Below are 15,041 nucleotides of genomic sequence, written 5' to 3' on the forward strand. Positions count from 1 at the left end.
ACAGACATTGGGAGACAAATTCGCCTTTCAGCTGGACAATAACCTAAAACACAAGGCCAAATCTACACTGGAGTTGATTCCCAAGACAACATTTAATGTTCCTGAGTGGCCTAGTTACAGTTTTGACTTGAATCGGCTTGAAAATCTATGTCAAGTCTTGAAAATGGCTGTCTAGCAATGATCAACAATCAACTTGACAGAGCTTGAAGAATTTTAAAAAGAATAATGTGCAAATATTGTACAACCCAGGTGTGCAAAGCTCTTAGAAACGTACCCAGAAAGACTCACAGCTGTAATCACTGACAAAGGTGATTTTAACATGTATTGACTCAGTAGGTTGAATACTTATCTAATCAAGATATATCAGTGTTTTATTTGTAATGTATTTTTTTTACGAATGTTAGAATTTTTCTTCCACCTTACAGAGCATTTTGTGTAGACAGCTGACAAAAAAAATTACAATGAAATCAATTTTAATCCCATGTTTTAACACAACAAAATGTGGAAAAGGTTAAGGAGTGTGAATACTTTCTGAAGGCACTGTATGGTTTTCTCCCCATCAACAAAATCCACACAGAAATAAATTATATGAAGTTATAATTTTTATTATTCTATTTAAATACAATCTGCCATCCAGAATACCATTAATGTCTATCATGTATTGATTCTCCATTCAGACAGTAGTTTATGTCAAATCACATTCAAACACTTTGAGCACGTCTGGTTTTTTGGCAAGCTGTTGAGCAGTGGTGCCCGAGGCATCCACCTTGTCTACTAGCCCCAGCTGTAGGAGTGTCCTGACCGCTTCTGCATGCTGCCCTGTACACGCCATATGAAGAGCTGGGGGAGGCACAGAGAGACACGGGCAGTAGATTCATTAATCAATGTCAGATCCTTGCTGGTGCAGAGATCTGCACAGTGCACACACAGGGTTGAGGTCTTCACCGGTCCACAGACCCAAAATTCCGAGATCCAACCCGAGTGGGTCCGGGTCCTAAATTTTTTTGTGTGTGAGGTGATGAGAACTGCATGCGTTTGTAGCTTATGTCCAGCTGAAACTGGTTACGGCTGCTCACCTCACGTGCGCGAAAGGAGTGAAAGGAGCCTTGGCCTAGGCTACTGTTGACTGCTAAGATGGAGGCCTTTTTCGATAAAGTAAAACGAAAGTTAGAGGAGGAAGAGTATAGTGAAAAGAAGGCGACAAGGGGAATCTTAATATTGTAGTGGACAAATGGACTGAGTGCAACTCGCTATTCAGGTTTAATGTAATTCTTTTTTACTTGTATGTATTTATTTTCGTATTCATTGTCATTTGTTTTATCATTATTATTATTGCATATCTTTATTATTATTGTAGGCCTGTTTAATAATCTATACCAGCTCTTTAAATATGCAAAAAGTGTTTTGTTTCATTATGTTGAGACATTTTTGTTGGCTAAATTAAGTTTGAACTGTCTTTTTTAATTTTGTACTCCACATTTAGTTTAATATAGGTTAAAAGTAGGCCTGTTGTAAAATAAATAGCTTTAGCCTATTGCTGTCATTTGTTGTATTTAGATAGTTGCTCCAATATAGGCCTAGTCTGTTCAAAACATTTGTGAAGGTTTAAACCAGTTCTTTAAATATGCAACAAGTGTTTTCTTTGGCCAAATTAAGTTCCATCTGACAAGTATAAAGAAATGCATGTTGGGAACATGGCACCTGCATATCTTTCTCTCTAGGCCTAGGCCTAAGCTTTTCTTCCTTTATATATATTTTTAATAATATCATACAGTGGACGCCTAGACCTGTATGCATGCAATGTCCTGATACATTTAGCGCTCAAATCTCTGCCAGCTGAACGGTGAGGTGGACAATTATTGTTTGAGGACAGTAAAAACCAATAAAACAATAGGCTATGAAGTTTTGAATATGCTACACATTGAAACACAACGAATAGTTTCTTTTGAAAATGTGTTAGAGTCAGTTTTTAAGGACACGTAGGGCCTAACTGTGGATCATTTGGCCAATATCACTTGTTTATTGATGGCGCTGGCAGCGCCCAGTCTGAGGTTTCTGTCACGCCCTGGCTCTGGGGACTCTTAAATGTTGAGTCAGGGTGTGTAGTTTCTATGTTGTGTTTTTCTATGTTTAGGTTCTAGATCGTTTAGATCTATGTTGGCCAGGGTGGTTCCCAATCAGAGGCAGCTGTAGCTCGTTGTCTCTGATTGGGGACCATACTTAGGCAGCCTTTTGGCACCAGTCAGTGGTGGGATCTTATTCCGTGTGAGGTATGTTATTTTGTCTACCTTGGACTTCACGTTTCGTTTGTTGTTTTGTCGTGTGTTCAGTACGTAAATAAATATGAATACATATCACGCTGCGCCTTGGTCCTTCTCGTTAATGAACGATCGTGACAGTTTCTTTCTCTGTCTTTCTACTATCTGATCTGAACAGGTCTCTTGGATCCGAAGCAGCACGGGTCTGTTTGGGTCTGTTTTTCCACGGGCCTTTTCAGAACTGGTCTGACTGTCCTCGGGTCCATTCGGAAGGGGTCTCCATTTATTTGATTTGTATTTATGCATATCGGGTCGGGTGGGAGGGCACAGATCCACCCTAACACAGGGTGCCCGAGGACAGGATTCAATTACCTGCATTCAAGATCAACTGTACCTGTGACTATAGAGTGGTTTGTGGTTTGAGAATTGGGTCTTGTGCCAGGACTACTTTCATACGCTAGACAGAAGTTATGTAATTAGAACGCTTCCTGTATAATGTCAACTAACATTTCCTGTTTTTCTTGTTGCACAAATTCAGATTTGGCTTCCAAGCAGTTGTTTTAATTAAAGTGTATTGCTACAAGCAAAGTGCAATTATCATAATGTATATTTGTGTGATATTTCAGTGACAAAAAAAGTATAACAATATCTATGGGCTAAAAAAACATATATAAAAAAAAATGTTAGCTGATATGGGCTAGTTGATCTGGACATTTCTGACAAGTTATAAATAGCTCTCTAAGTTATGCAATGACTAACATGACCAGAGGAACTGATGATGCACTACCCAATTTCGAAATTGCACCTTATGCATTCTACTATTACAACTTTCAAGAGTAAGTCTAAAGCCGGACTGAGTTCCCTCCATGCTGACCCCTTGCCCCACAGTTTGGGAACCACTGCTCTACAGTACCTGTTCTTCCCTTTTTGTCCCTGGCGTGAAGGTCTGCTCCTAATGTGAGGAGTGTTTTGATTGTGCTTGTGTGGCCCTCCTGAAAATATAAAATATCAGGCATGATATAATATGTGCCACAATTTGCCTTTATGTACAGTATAAGCCTGATAATAGACGTTTACAGAATAGAGCTAACCTTGGCAGCGTAGTGCAGGGCAGTGAGCTGCATGTCAGTGGCTGTCTGGTTCACGTCCACTCCGAGGTCCCTCACTAGGAACTCTAGCGCCTCCTCCTGGGCTGTGACAGCAACGTGGTGCACCGGCTGGGCCCCCAGGACGTCTGCTGCAGTCGGAGAGGCCTGTGTGACACACAAACACACACACACACACACAGCATAGTCACAAAATTGGTAATGGGGTTAGTGGATTAAAATGTTATAAAACAACATTGTGAAATGCTATCTTTTGGTAGTTTTAAAGTTGATTTGCCACGTGCACAGGATATAACAGTTGTAAAACAGTGCAGTGTAATTCTTACCTTGAGAGCTCTTTCCCAACAATGCAGTGATAATAATAATATAGATAGAAAATAGAATAAAAATAACTACAATGAGAGTTAAAGAAACACGAGAATGCAAGTATATACTGGTCAGTGCCAGTACCTTATTCAATGTGCAGGGGTACTGGAGTGGTTTAGGTGGATTAATTTGCCCAACGGGACTAGGGTGGAATTTGAGTGAGATACAGACCAGCTGTTTTTTCTTTTGCAAATCTCAGTTATCTCAGCTATGTTTTGATAGATGGAAATTGTATTTTCCGCCAGAGTTTCCAGTATACCTGGTGCTTCTCCAGCAGTAGTTTGGCCACAGATATGTGTCCGTTCCTCACTGTGTCCATAAAGGGAGTGACCCCACAGCTGTCCCTGCCATCCGGAACATAACCACACCTGCAAACAGAGAAGTGAGGTTCAGTTAGCGCTACACCCACACACAATTACACATGATCACATTAACACACAGAGACTCAACTCTGACACTCTAACATGCCTTCTCACAAATATGCAAACACTCTGAGTTAGACATACCTTCTCTCACACACACACAAACATAGACAAACACACACACACACACACACACATAGACAAACACACCTCTGTACCAAGATGCTGACCACTTCTTCACAGCCGTGCATCGCTGTAGGAACAGAGAATAGACAGAGAAGGGGTAATGAACCAGAAAAAAACGGTGATATGTTATGCGTATTGTTCAAAATACCTGTGAATATGTCCAGACCTGTGACATGTCTGATTTGTTAGCACAGTGATTACCTGCAGTGTGCAGAGGAGTCCTCAGCGTCTTGCTCTCTGTCCTCCAGACTTCAGGGTTGGCCAGTAGGAGGTGCTGTATGACCGCTGGGTCTCCCTCCCTGCAGGCGATGTGGAAAGAGTTCCAGCCGTCCTTGTTCTTCAGCGTGGGGTCAGCCCCATGCGACAGCAGTTCCTGGATCACACCCAGGTTCCTCCGGGTGCAGGCCATCATCAGAGGGGTCCTGGAAGGAGAGGTGGGTCACGATGGTGGACCAGAGTTGCATATACCTCAATTCAGGTGCATGTGTTGCATTGTGTGAGGTAATTTATTTGGTGAACAATTGTTTTTATTGGGTCACAAAGGCAATACAATCGATAAAAACAATAAAATAGTAATGAGTGCTTTGTTATGTTCATAGTAGTGTGTTGATAATGGTGAACTATGCAGGCAGGGTGATATTACATGGACCTATTAAAATATTTCCTTCGAGCCGGATTTGAACCAGCGACCTAAGGATTTCAGCATTTAGCCTCTACAGTCCTCCGCTCTACCAACTGAGCTATCGAAGGGAGATACATACAGCAAGAAAAAGCAGGATCGTATTCGTTAGTGCACATGGTAGCAAAACGTTTTGCAACAGAAAACAAAAACCAAGCCTCTCTTATTGGACAAATTCTGGTAGTCCTTCCCCGTTTCGGCCGGTTGCTAACATTTGCTCTCTAATGAATATGACTCTGGTCATTCAATTAATCAGTACCCATATGATAAATTGAAACCAGAACTTTCATTAAATCTTAGAACAATGCATTTGTTATTTGGTATATGACACACACACACAAGGTCACCACTGCTGTTACTATTTATTATTATCATTTATTTAAGCTGCTATACCAAGATATTGTTAGATATTACTGCATTGTCAGAGCTATTCGCTACACCCGCAATAATCTGCTAAACACGTGTATGTGACAAATAAAATTTGATTTGAAGTCACTTCTCACTTTACTACTTATATGACAGTCATCATACTTTGACATAGATAATTTGATAAATCATTGTTGAGGACGAAAAAATATTTCCTTCGAGCCGGATTTGAACCAGCGACCTAAGGATTTCAGCATTTAGCCTCTACAGTCCTCCGCTCTACCAACTGAGCTATCGAAGGGGGATAAATGACCTGGGAAAAAAATATGTTTTTCAATACACCTTTCAATAAAAAATACTTGAAAATCTACAACTTCTTTTTTATTTCGTTTAAAAGTATAAGGAATAACGTTGTCTTAATGTTTGGACATGGCATGCGTGTCAATGTATGTCTCACCAATCAGCCTTTTTTAAGCAGTCTACTTTGGCTCCTTCGGTGATCAGATAGCGCAAACACTCCCCCTGTCCCATGGACGCAGCTTCATGCAGAGCTCTTTTGTAGTCGGTATTGTACAGCTCTATGTCCATCCCAATATCTTTTACTAAAAATTGCACAATGTCCAAGTGGCCATGACGGACGGCATAATGCAACAACGTATCACCCGATTTCCCGAAATGTTTCTTGTTGACAAAATGTGCAACAATGTTGCCACCAAGTTCCTTTTTAAGCGTGCACAATTCGCCATCCTGGGTAAGCTTGATTAAATATTTCAATGCGTTCTCATCATCCATTGAACATATAAACTTACTAAAGTTACCTATTTGACACCGTTTAAACTGCTAAAATTGCTTGATACTGTATCTGATCAGAAGCTAGGGATTGCATGGTGACAAGTAGGTTAAATTGTTGGTCAACCAAAAGCCTACACATTTAATTTGAGTTCTACTCTACTTTTTGCCTTAAAAACGCAAAAGATAGGACATGTGAACTTAATACCTGACAATAATGCGTAAAAGCAATGCACAACACTGTTCTACCATAGGCTATGGGTTAAAATAGCTTGCATCATATTCAGCACGAAATTCGGTGATATACTCTGATCGTCCAGTAGGCTGTAGCAGAATTGTGCACTGGGGCTTGTAGTCTTTGATAGTGATTACGCTCAAAATAACTTATATTGAACGATAATTCATAGGTTGGGGTGTATTACATTTTATTGACTTAAACTTAGTAAATAATAACTTCTGCTTGCAATGGTAGTTGCCTCAAATTATGTAGGCCTATATAGTACACGTATTCAGTTGTAGGCCTATATATCTACTTTTATTTTTACAATAGGCTTAAACATGTAAAGATATGCTATAAAAAAAAACATGCATCCTATGAGAAATAATTTAGGAAGCACACTTGTTATCGTGGAGTGTAATGAGGTGTAATACAATCTCTGTAATTATCTACAAGCCAAAGGCATGTGGGCCCCGCGGAGCCTTCCATGGGTGAACAAGATTAGGCACATCTGGAAAGAACTTCCTGAAGAAGAAAAAAAAAGTTGTAAAGTTGAGTGGGTGAAGGAGGTTCTGTCTGTAGCATTTCTTCAAGACCATGCGCAGAGACCGGTGGATACTGAAGCGGTGAGAATAATTGTGGCACTTTCTCCCGGTAAATGAATGTATTTTATGACACGTTGTTAAATGAAGAGTTTTGCTTAGATAATGTGCGTTGTTGTGCATAGCCTGCATTGTTCTAAAGCTAGAAGAGGAGACACACCCCTTTTTTATGAACGTAATATTCATACATATTTAAAAAAATCATTATCATAATCTATGTGTGATGCATTGAGAAGATTGCTATAGGTTAATCTGATCATTTTTTTCTTTCATTTGTGCAATTGTTACATAAACCAATGTAATGCTACTGTATTTCCTTGGTTGGATATCCCCTATGTAGTTGCACATAATGAATAAAAAAACGTTGGGGATAAAAAAAAAACATATGCTTTCCATGTAAAAGGTGTGCATCATGGCAGCAACTACGCTACTTATTAGACTACTTGATGTTCCATTGTCATAGTTGAGGTAGCCTGTGTGGTTATGAAGCCAGATTGTGGTTGTATGGTTGTCTTTATGTGGTGGTAGAGGAGGCTGAGTGTAAAATAACAGTTGGCACTGACTTCTTTGACACCTTGAATGATGGTTCACTTTTGTGAAGAATCCTTGCATTTCATTTACCAGAACAGACAGTAAAATATTTGTTTAATGAGGATTCCCTAGTTTATCTATATGTTTTAAATCTCCCATAGGCTACTAAAAACAAGGTCATCTTGTAAACCCCTGATTAAGCCATATCTATGGCTATCCATCTCTGTACATTTAATTATTATTGAGATTAGTTTGGATTAATTTTGAGAATGTTGTCCCAAAGAGCATTCAAATGTGTGTAGAGAACATTGAAAAGAGTCTGGAACCCCTAAAAACAAATGAACACAATCCAAAACTCTGTCACATTTTTTATGTTATTGTTGTAGAAGAGAATAACATTGTGATGTATGAGAGGAAATTGAACATGAGCGCAAAACACTTCACCTAATGAGTATTTTACAAGAACTAAGAAACATTACCAAGTCGTTTATACTGGCTCAGTCTTGGATAGTAACGCTTTCTACAGAGGAGAACTTGCCCAGAAAATCGCAGACACCCTGGTAGATTAATCAGGTCTGTCTGCAGCATATGTGAAAAGTCTGAACCAATACAGATACCATTATTGCCATCTTACAACAATGGAGTGGCAGTATTTTCTCTGAAAATGGACAGAATAGAACAGGATGATGATCTCACAGCAGAACTAGTTTTTGTTGGTTTATCCAGCTCCAAACAGAACACAGCTTGTCATGTCACTTTTATAGATTGTTTATAGAGTAGTTTACATCTCAACTCTCTACTGTTTACTTACACATTGCATCCTAACGAGACAGAGAGGGTGAGAGAGACGGAGAAACTGTGTCGAGAGAGTTAGAATTTAAGCAAAAGAAATCGAGGGATAGAAATATAGCCTCTTGGGAGAGACAGACAAAAGCTTACTGAAAAATGCCCCTAGGAAGGAAGCACCAAGAGGGTTTTCAAAACCAGATCCACATGCGTGCAGTCACCAGACCCTTAGTCTGCTATGTATGTCACAGAGAGAAACAGTACAGGATGTACTGCATACTACATTAGATATAACTGTATTAGCCAACACCTTGGGCTACGGTATACATTTACCATACGGATGAAGTAATATAGAGAGTGACCAGTTATAAAAGTCATGACATGCAATTATCATGTCTGTTCAGTTCTGCAGTTGCGGTGTGTGGATTATCATACTGTGTAGGCTATGTGGTCCTCATGGCATAAACATGATAAGGTTGCAGGATCTTTACTTCCATCAGCAAATGTTTCAGTGGAAACAGACTAGGGTGCAGGTAGCCTAGTGATTAGAGCATTGAGACAGTAAATGAAAGGTTGCTAGTTTGAATCCCTGAGCCGACAAGGTGAAAGATCGGTCGTTGAGCAAGGCACTTAACCCTAATTGCGCCAGGGGCGCTGGACAATGGTGACCCTGGCCGTGACCCTACTCTCCGAGGGTGTCTCAGGGGGAGTTGGGATATGCAAAAAAAACACATCTCCAATTCACTCATGCGTATAATACACACTGTTACATGTGTGAAATAGGACAAATATAAGGACCCACCAAATGATTTTATATTATAAACCAGTTTTGTTTGTTATTTTTACTGCTGCTCTTTAATTATTTGTTACTTTTATTTCGTATTATTTTACATTTCTCTTTTTTTGTATTTTTGTTAATTTATTGTATTTTTGTTTTTTTCTTTGGTTTTTGTGTGTATTTTTTTTGTATTCTTTCTTAAAACTGCATTGTTGGTTAAGGGCTTGTAAGTAAGCATTTCACTGTAAGGTCTACACCTGTTGTATTCGGCGCATGTGACAAATAACATTTGATTTGAGTTGCTCAACATTTGTTTTTATTTACTGTACCCCCAATCACATTTCACTCTGCCCGAAGTACTCCATCTTGTGCCCCCTCATCTGCAACCAATCATTAGGTCTATGTTCTTATGACTCTTCCTAAGTACCTCCTGTGGATAGGCGAGGTACCCTGAGGGGTACTGGTAAACAACTCAGGCTCAGGTGAAGCCCAATATTAAACTATTAATGTTGATTTGGAGGTGTGTTTGCCAGATTGTTTATTGTGTCAGATGGGTTTTCCTGTATTTAATAGCTGTTGTGAGGACTGTGTCTCTCAGAGGACTACCAGATCCTGTTTGGGAGCACATCTGGGGCATGCTCTGGGAAGGGTTTATGTCTGTGAAGACACCCTTCTGGATCCTCAACTGAGCGCTAATGCCAAGGAATATGGCACTCCCCCGCTTACTCTTTGTCTTAGTGTCTGTCTGTCTGCCTCTGAATCTCACTGCTCTCTGCTTCTCTCTGTCTTTTCAGATGTGGCTGGAAGAAACATGATCAATGGCTCTTTTGAGGAAAAGTGAGTGACCACAGGACGTTGTAATTGCCCTTGCCCATACACGTTTTTACATCATTACTTTTTCATATACACTACCAGTCAAAAGTTTGGACACACCTACGCATTCAAGGGTTTTTCTTTATTTTTACTATTTTCTACATTGTAGAATAATAGTGAAGACATCAAAACTATGAAATAACATATATGGAATCATGTAGTAACCCAAAAAGTGTTAAACAAACCAAAATATATTTTATATTTGAGATTCTTCAAATAGCCACCCTTTGCCTTGATGACAGCTTTGCACACTCTTGGCATTCTCTCAACAAGCTTAATGAGGTAGTCACCTGGAATGCATTTCAATTAACAGGTGTGCCTTCTTAAAAGTTAATTTGTGGAATTTCTTTCCTTCTTAATGTGTTTGAGCCAATCAGTTGTGTTGTGACAAGGTAGGGGGGTATACAGAAGATAGCCCATCTCAACATCAACTGTTCAGAGGGGACTGTGTGAATCAGGTCTTCATGGTCGAATTGCTTTAAAGAAACCACTACTAAAAGGACACCAATAAGAAGAAGAGACCTGCTTGTGCCAAGAAACACGAGCAATGGACATTAGACCGGTGGAAATGTGTCCTTTGGTCTGGAGTCCAAATTGGAGATTTTTGGTTCCAACCGCCGTGTCTTTGTGAGATGTGGTGTGGGTGAACGGTTGATCTCCGCATGTGTAGTTCCCACCGTAAAGCATGGAGGAGGAGGTGTTATGGTGTGGGGGTGCTTTGCTGGTGACACTGTCTGTGATTTATTTAGAATTCAAGGCACACTTAACCAGCATGGCTACCACAGCATTCTGCAGCGATACGCCATCCCATCTGGTTTGGGCTTAGTGGGACTATCATTTGTTTTTCAACAGGACAATGACCCAACACACCTCAGGCTGTATAAGGGCTATTTGACCAAGAAGGAGAGTGATAGAGTGCTGCATCAGATGACCTGGCCTCCACAATCCCCACAACCTCAACCTAATTGAGATGGTTTGGGATGAGTCGGACGGCAGAGTGAAGGAAAAACAGCCAACAAGTGCTAAGCATAAGTGGGAACTCCTTCAAGACTGTTGGAAAAGCATTCCAGGTGAAGCTGGTTGAGAGAATGCCAAGAGTGTGCAAAGCTGTCATCAAGGCAAAGGGTGGCTATTTGAAGAATGTCAAATATAAAATATATTTTGATTTGTTTAACACTGTTTTGGTTACTACATGATTCCATATGTGTTATTTCATAGTTTTGATGTCTTCACTATTATTCTACAATGCAGAAAATAGTAAAAATAAAGAAAAACCCTGGAATGCGTAGGTGTGTCCAAACTTTTGACTGGTAATGTATATTCAATGAGTAGTAAAAACATTGTTGAATGTAAATAATGGGTTTTGCTCCACTCTTATAGACATGGTGCCTGTAGCAGAGATCAGTGTAGCCATTTTAAAGCACAACCCCCCAGATTCCTCTGGAGTATACTTTGCCTCAGCTGAGTTGGAACGCTTCCAACACCTCCATAAATTATGTTTGAGACTCTGTGTGTGTGTGTGTGTTGCCAATCCCAAATGTTCCTGAACACTGATGAGGTAACCAGGAAAGGGAGCCCATAAAAGAGTCCCATTTCATCATCTCAGTCCTCTGTTCTTCACATTCAATACATGATGCAACCATTCAAGGATTTTTAATCAGTGTCCACAACAGTTGTGCTTTGTTCTACACCCTTCTTTTATACAGTCTATGCTTTACTTAGAAAGTTAACAGATGTCTTTACTCAAACAACGCAAACTGTTGATTTTGGCACAGAGGGCAGCTGATAGCCGGGTTCTTTCAATTTTCCAGAAGTGAAGCAAGATTTTAATGAATATTTTGTTGTTATTGTTGAGGCAGACAGTTTAGGTCATCCAGGGGTGAATATGTCAGAACAAGATTGATGCCACTCAGGTTGACTACAGCTGACACATGGTTGAGGTGTGTGGATAGGGAGAGAAGGGTAGGTGTAACTATTTTATTAGTTAGAATTAGTCGTGGCACCTGGAGGATGAGTCGTAAAAGATTAGAGGTTTTGATAGGGTACAGATGAGAGCCCTGTTTGAGTATCTCAAGGTACAGTAATATGTGATCTGGCATGATTGGATAAGAGGTGACAGCGTTATAGTGAAAACTGTGCTTAAGTTGAACTGATCCAGTTTGGAAGGACTTCTGCTTCAGTTCCCTTGCATCTGACATTATTGCAATGACTCAAGTCTACTTCATTGAATGGTCCCTTTCTCTCTCTCTCTCTGCTGTGTCACAGTAAACCATATCCTGCTCATGTTGCTGGTTCTCATAGTGTGTCTACTCCTGCATAGTAAGCTGTTCAGAGGCCTGTCTCAGCCCAAACTCAAACTCACAGGTAATTCCCCCCAGCTTCTTTAAACAGGTAAGAACAGGTCCCACTCTAAAGACACACTGACCTGAGAGCCAGGAGCAGACCACGGCAAGAGAAAGAAACAGGACTAGAACCTGCCAAGAACAGCAATTGACTGTTTATTTAAAGAGAAGCATTTCCTTTGCCACTTATGGGATAGCTTTTAGGGGGCAAATTACTTTGCAATTGAAATGTTAAAGCTTATGGAGTTCCTTGAATAGTTGTAATAGCTTTTAAAAATAGATGTGACTACTTGGCCAAGCCCAGACTGGTTGTACTTCCCTCACAGAAACCAGGAAGTACCCAGAGCGTGCGCCCAAAGTTCCTGTGGAGAAGGCTGCGGAGGGAGAGGATGACATCCCAGTGGTCATCTGTGCTGCGGAGGAACGCATGGGCGGTGCCATGGCAACCATCAACAGCATCAATAGCAACACAGAGGCCATCGTGTTCTTCTATATTGTCACTCTTCGTGATGCCATCAAGCTGACAAGGTGTTTCACACTAATCCCTCCCCCTTCCATCACTGCTTGATTTGTAGCAATTTCAGTTCCTAGTTCCAACCCAGGATGTTTTCATTAATTGATTATCTGATAATTGTTTCAATTAAGGCCACAAAGGACAACTAAGAAATTACTTTTAAATGGAGTGAGTTGAACTGTCATTATTATTCCTTTGTCTTCATGTGTGTCTTCATAGACAGTACATAGAGAAGACCAAGCTGAAGGGCATCAAGTATAAGATTCTGGAGTTCAACCCCATGGTTCTGAAAGGGAAGGTGAAACCAGACTCCTCCCGACCAGATCTGCTGCACCCAGTGAGTACACACATACACCCACATAGGAACTAATTCTAACCTAACCACAGTCACGGTCCCTAAAGTCCCTGTTTTGGTTGTTTTGCAGCTCAACTTTGTACGCTTTTACTTGCCGCTCCTTGATATCAGCCACAAGAGGGTGATCTACTTAGACGACGATGTCATTGTGCAAGGTACAGAAATGTGACCTTATCTTTGTGCAATTCAGTCCAGTTTTATCTTGAGCTGTAGCTGCAATAAATGGGTGTCTGTATTTTCAGTATTTACATTCACTAATGACAGGTGACATCAAGGACCTGTACCATACCAAGCTGGAGAAAGGCCATGCTGCTGCCTTCGCCACAGACTGTGACCTGCCCTCCACCCACGAAATGGTGCGCAGTGTGGGCATGCAGGTCAGTGTAATTTTTTTGCCACAAGAGGGCGTTGTTTGCCAAAATAAGTTTTAGCAGACGCTCTTAAGGCGGAGGTACCTCTACTATAATCAATCCCAGTAAAGGCCAATATATTGAACTTGAGTTTATCCTATGCCTAGCCAAGAAGATACTCACTAATTATCTTCTGAAATAACAACCTGACGAGCTGTCTCATAGATCTCAATGCTGAGAAAATGTGATCAGTTTGTCTTCGATTCTGAATCCAAATCAAATTCCTTCCCTAATGATCTTATCTCCCAGACAACATACATGGGCTTCCTGGACTACAGGAAACAGGAAGTGAGGGACCTGGGGATCAACCCCAGCGACTGCTCATTCAACCCTGGGGTGTTTGTGGCCGACATTGGGGAGTGGAAGAAACAGAAGATCACCAAACAGCTGGAGAAATGGATGGAGGAGAACTTCAGGTGAGTAGAGAAGTATGTGTGGACCTGTGATCATATGTTTCCACATAACCACTAAACTGATCTGAAACCAGGTGAACCCAGAATAAATTAACCCTGCTGTCTATAATAATAATAATAATAAACAGATATTCCTATGAAAGATTATTATTACTTCTATTCAGTTCTACATTATTTCATTTGAATATCATGATTAGAGAAATTAAATACTCATTTTCTACTTGAATGCCCCCCTCCTCCTCCTCCTCTCTTCCCCCTTTTCCTCTCTAGGGAAAACATATACAGCAGTGCCATGGCAGGGGGCGTGGCGACTCCTCCGATGCTGATCGTGTTCCATGACAAATACACAATCATCGATCCTCTGTGGCACGTCCGACACTTGGGTAAGATCGCCTCACCTTGATGACATCATCACACACCTCGTACACAGCACAGAAGAGCCATGAATAGAGATAGAGGTGTATGGCTGTGGTACACAGGCCTGGGTGTCAATTTAGGATAGTCCTTCTAGAGGCTGATTTACTGTGTATTCTGTTTTCTTTTCCTATAGGCTGGAGCCCAGACACCCGCTACTCTGAGACCTTCCTCCAGGGGGCGCACCTGCTGCACTGGAACGGCCGCTTCAAGCCCTGGGACTACCCCTGTGTCCATCTGGACCTGTGGGAGAAGTGGTTCATCCCAGACCCCACCGGGAAATTCTTGTTGGTACGGCCCGAGGGTTAAATCTGAGAGATGTTGAACAGATGGTTGTGTAGGGTGATGTCTGGCATTTCAGACTGTGAATGGAGGCTGTGAACAGTAATTATTGTGGAGGCCTCTTTCTGATACTAAGTCCTATTGCTGTTTTAACATCTTTTGAGATGGTATTTCTTTGAGGGTTCCTATCAGAAACGGCTTCAAGAACTCCAAGCCAGACAAATACAGAAAATTGCTGTATCAAAAATGTATGTGGTCGTTATGAGATGAGTGAGCATAATTGTATTGATTGTTTTGACTTGAAACTCAACAATGTGATCTCTTTTAAAGCTTTTTTCTGAATAAAAAGCAGGAGATTTGACTGTGGAACGTCTGAAATGGCTGACTATTGGCTAATAAAGAACAGAAATGA

At 40.8% G+C, this 15,041-nt stretch overlaps 2 protein-coding genes and 2 non-coding genes across 5 annotated transcripts; 1 reads left to right on the plus strand and 3 right to left on the minus strand.

Moving 5' to 3' along the window:
- Positions 1-593: 593 nt before the first annotated feature.
- Positions 594-6,203, minus strand: LOC121542496 (ankyrin repeat domain-containing protein 16). Its single transcript, XM_041851888.2, has 7 exons — positions 5,781-6,203; positions 4,480-4,700; positions 4,303-4,345; positions 3,990-4,098; positions 3,350-3,511; positions 3,172-3,250; positions 594-840 (listed from the first exon to the last, which is right to left on the minus strand). Exons 1-7 carry the CDS (start codon positions 6,113-6,115, stop codon positions 686-688), a joined length of 1,104 nt encoding a protein of 367 aa, XP_041707822.1. The 5' UTR covers positions 6,116-6,203; the 3' UTR covers positions 594-685.
- Positions 4,941-5,028, minus strand: trnay-gua. Its single transcript is given in 2 exon segments — positions 4,941-4,976; positions 4,992-5,028. It is a non-coding gene; the product is annotated as a tRNA-Tyr (tRNA).
- Positions 5,537-5,624, minus strand: trnay-gua. The gene is given in 2 exon segments: positions 5,537-5,572; positions 5,588-5,624. It is a non-coding gene; the product is annotated as a tRNA-Tyr (tRNA).
- A 665-nt stretch (positions 6,204-6,868) lies between the features above and the next one.
- On the plus strand, positions 6,869-15,019 carry LOC121543550 (glycosyltransferase 8 domain-containing protein 2). 2 transcript variants are annotated; one of them, XM_041853506.2, is made up of 10 exons: positions 6,869-6,955; positions 9,821-9,863; positions 12,165-12,263; positions 12,568-12,769; positions 12,975-13,092; positions 13,181-13,265; positions 13,375-13,487; positions 13,770-13,936; positions 14,204-14,316; positions 14,484-15,019. In XM_041853506.2, the coding sequence occupies exons 2-10, from the start codon at positions 9,845-9,847 to the stop codon at positions 14,654-14,656; spliced, it is 1,089 nt and encodes a 362-aa protein (XP_041709440.2). In that variant the 5' UTR covers positions 6,869-6,955; positions 9,821-9,844; the 3' UTR covers positions 14,657-15,019. The 2 variants fall into 2 exon arrangements, with proteins under 2 accessions (XP_041709440.2, XP_041709439.2); XM_041853505.2 differs by having other exon boundaries at positions 6,877-6,983.
- Positions 15,020-15,041: the final 22 nt, after the last annotated feature.

The sequence above is a fragment of the Coregonus clupeaformis genome, chromosome 28 (assembly GCF_020615455.1).
Source record: "Coregonus clupeaformis isolate EN_2021a chromosome 28, ASM2061545v1, whole genome shotgun sequence".
Classification (NCBI taxonomy): domain Eukaryota; kingdom Metazoa; phylum Chordata; class Actinopteri; order Salmoniformes; family Salmonidae; genus Coregonus; species Coregonus clupeaformis.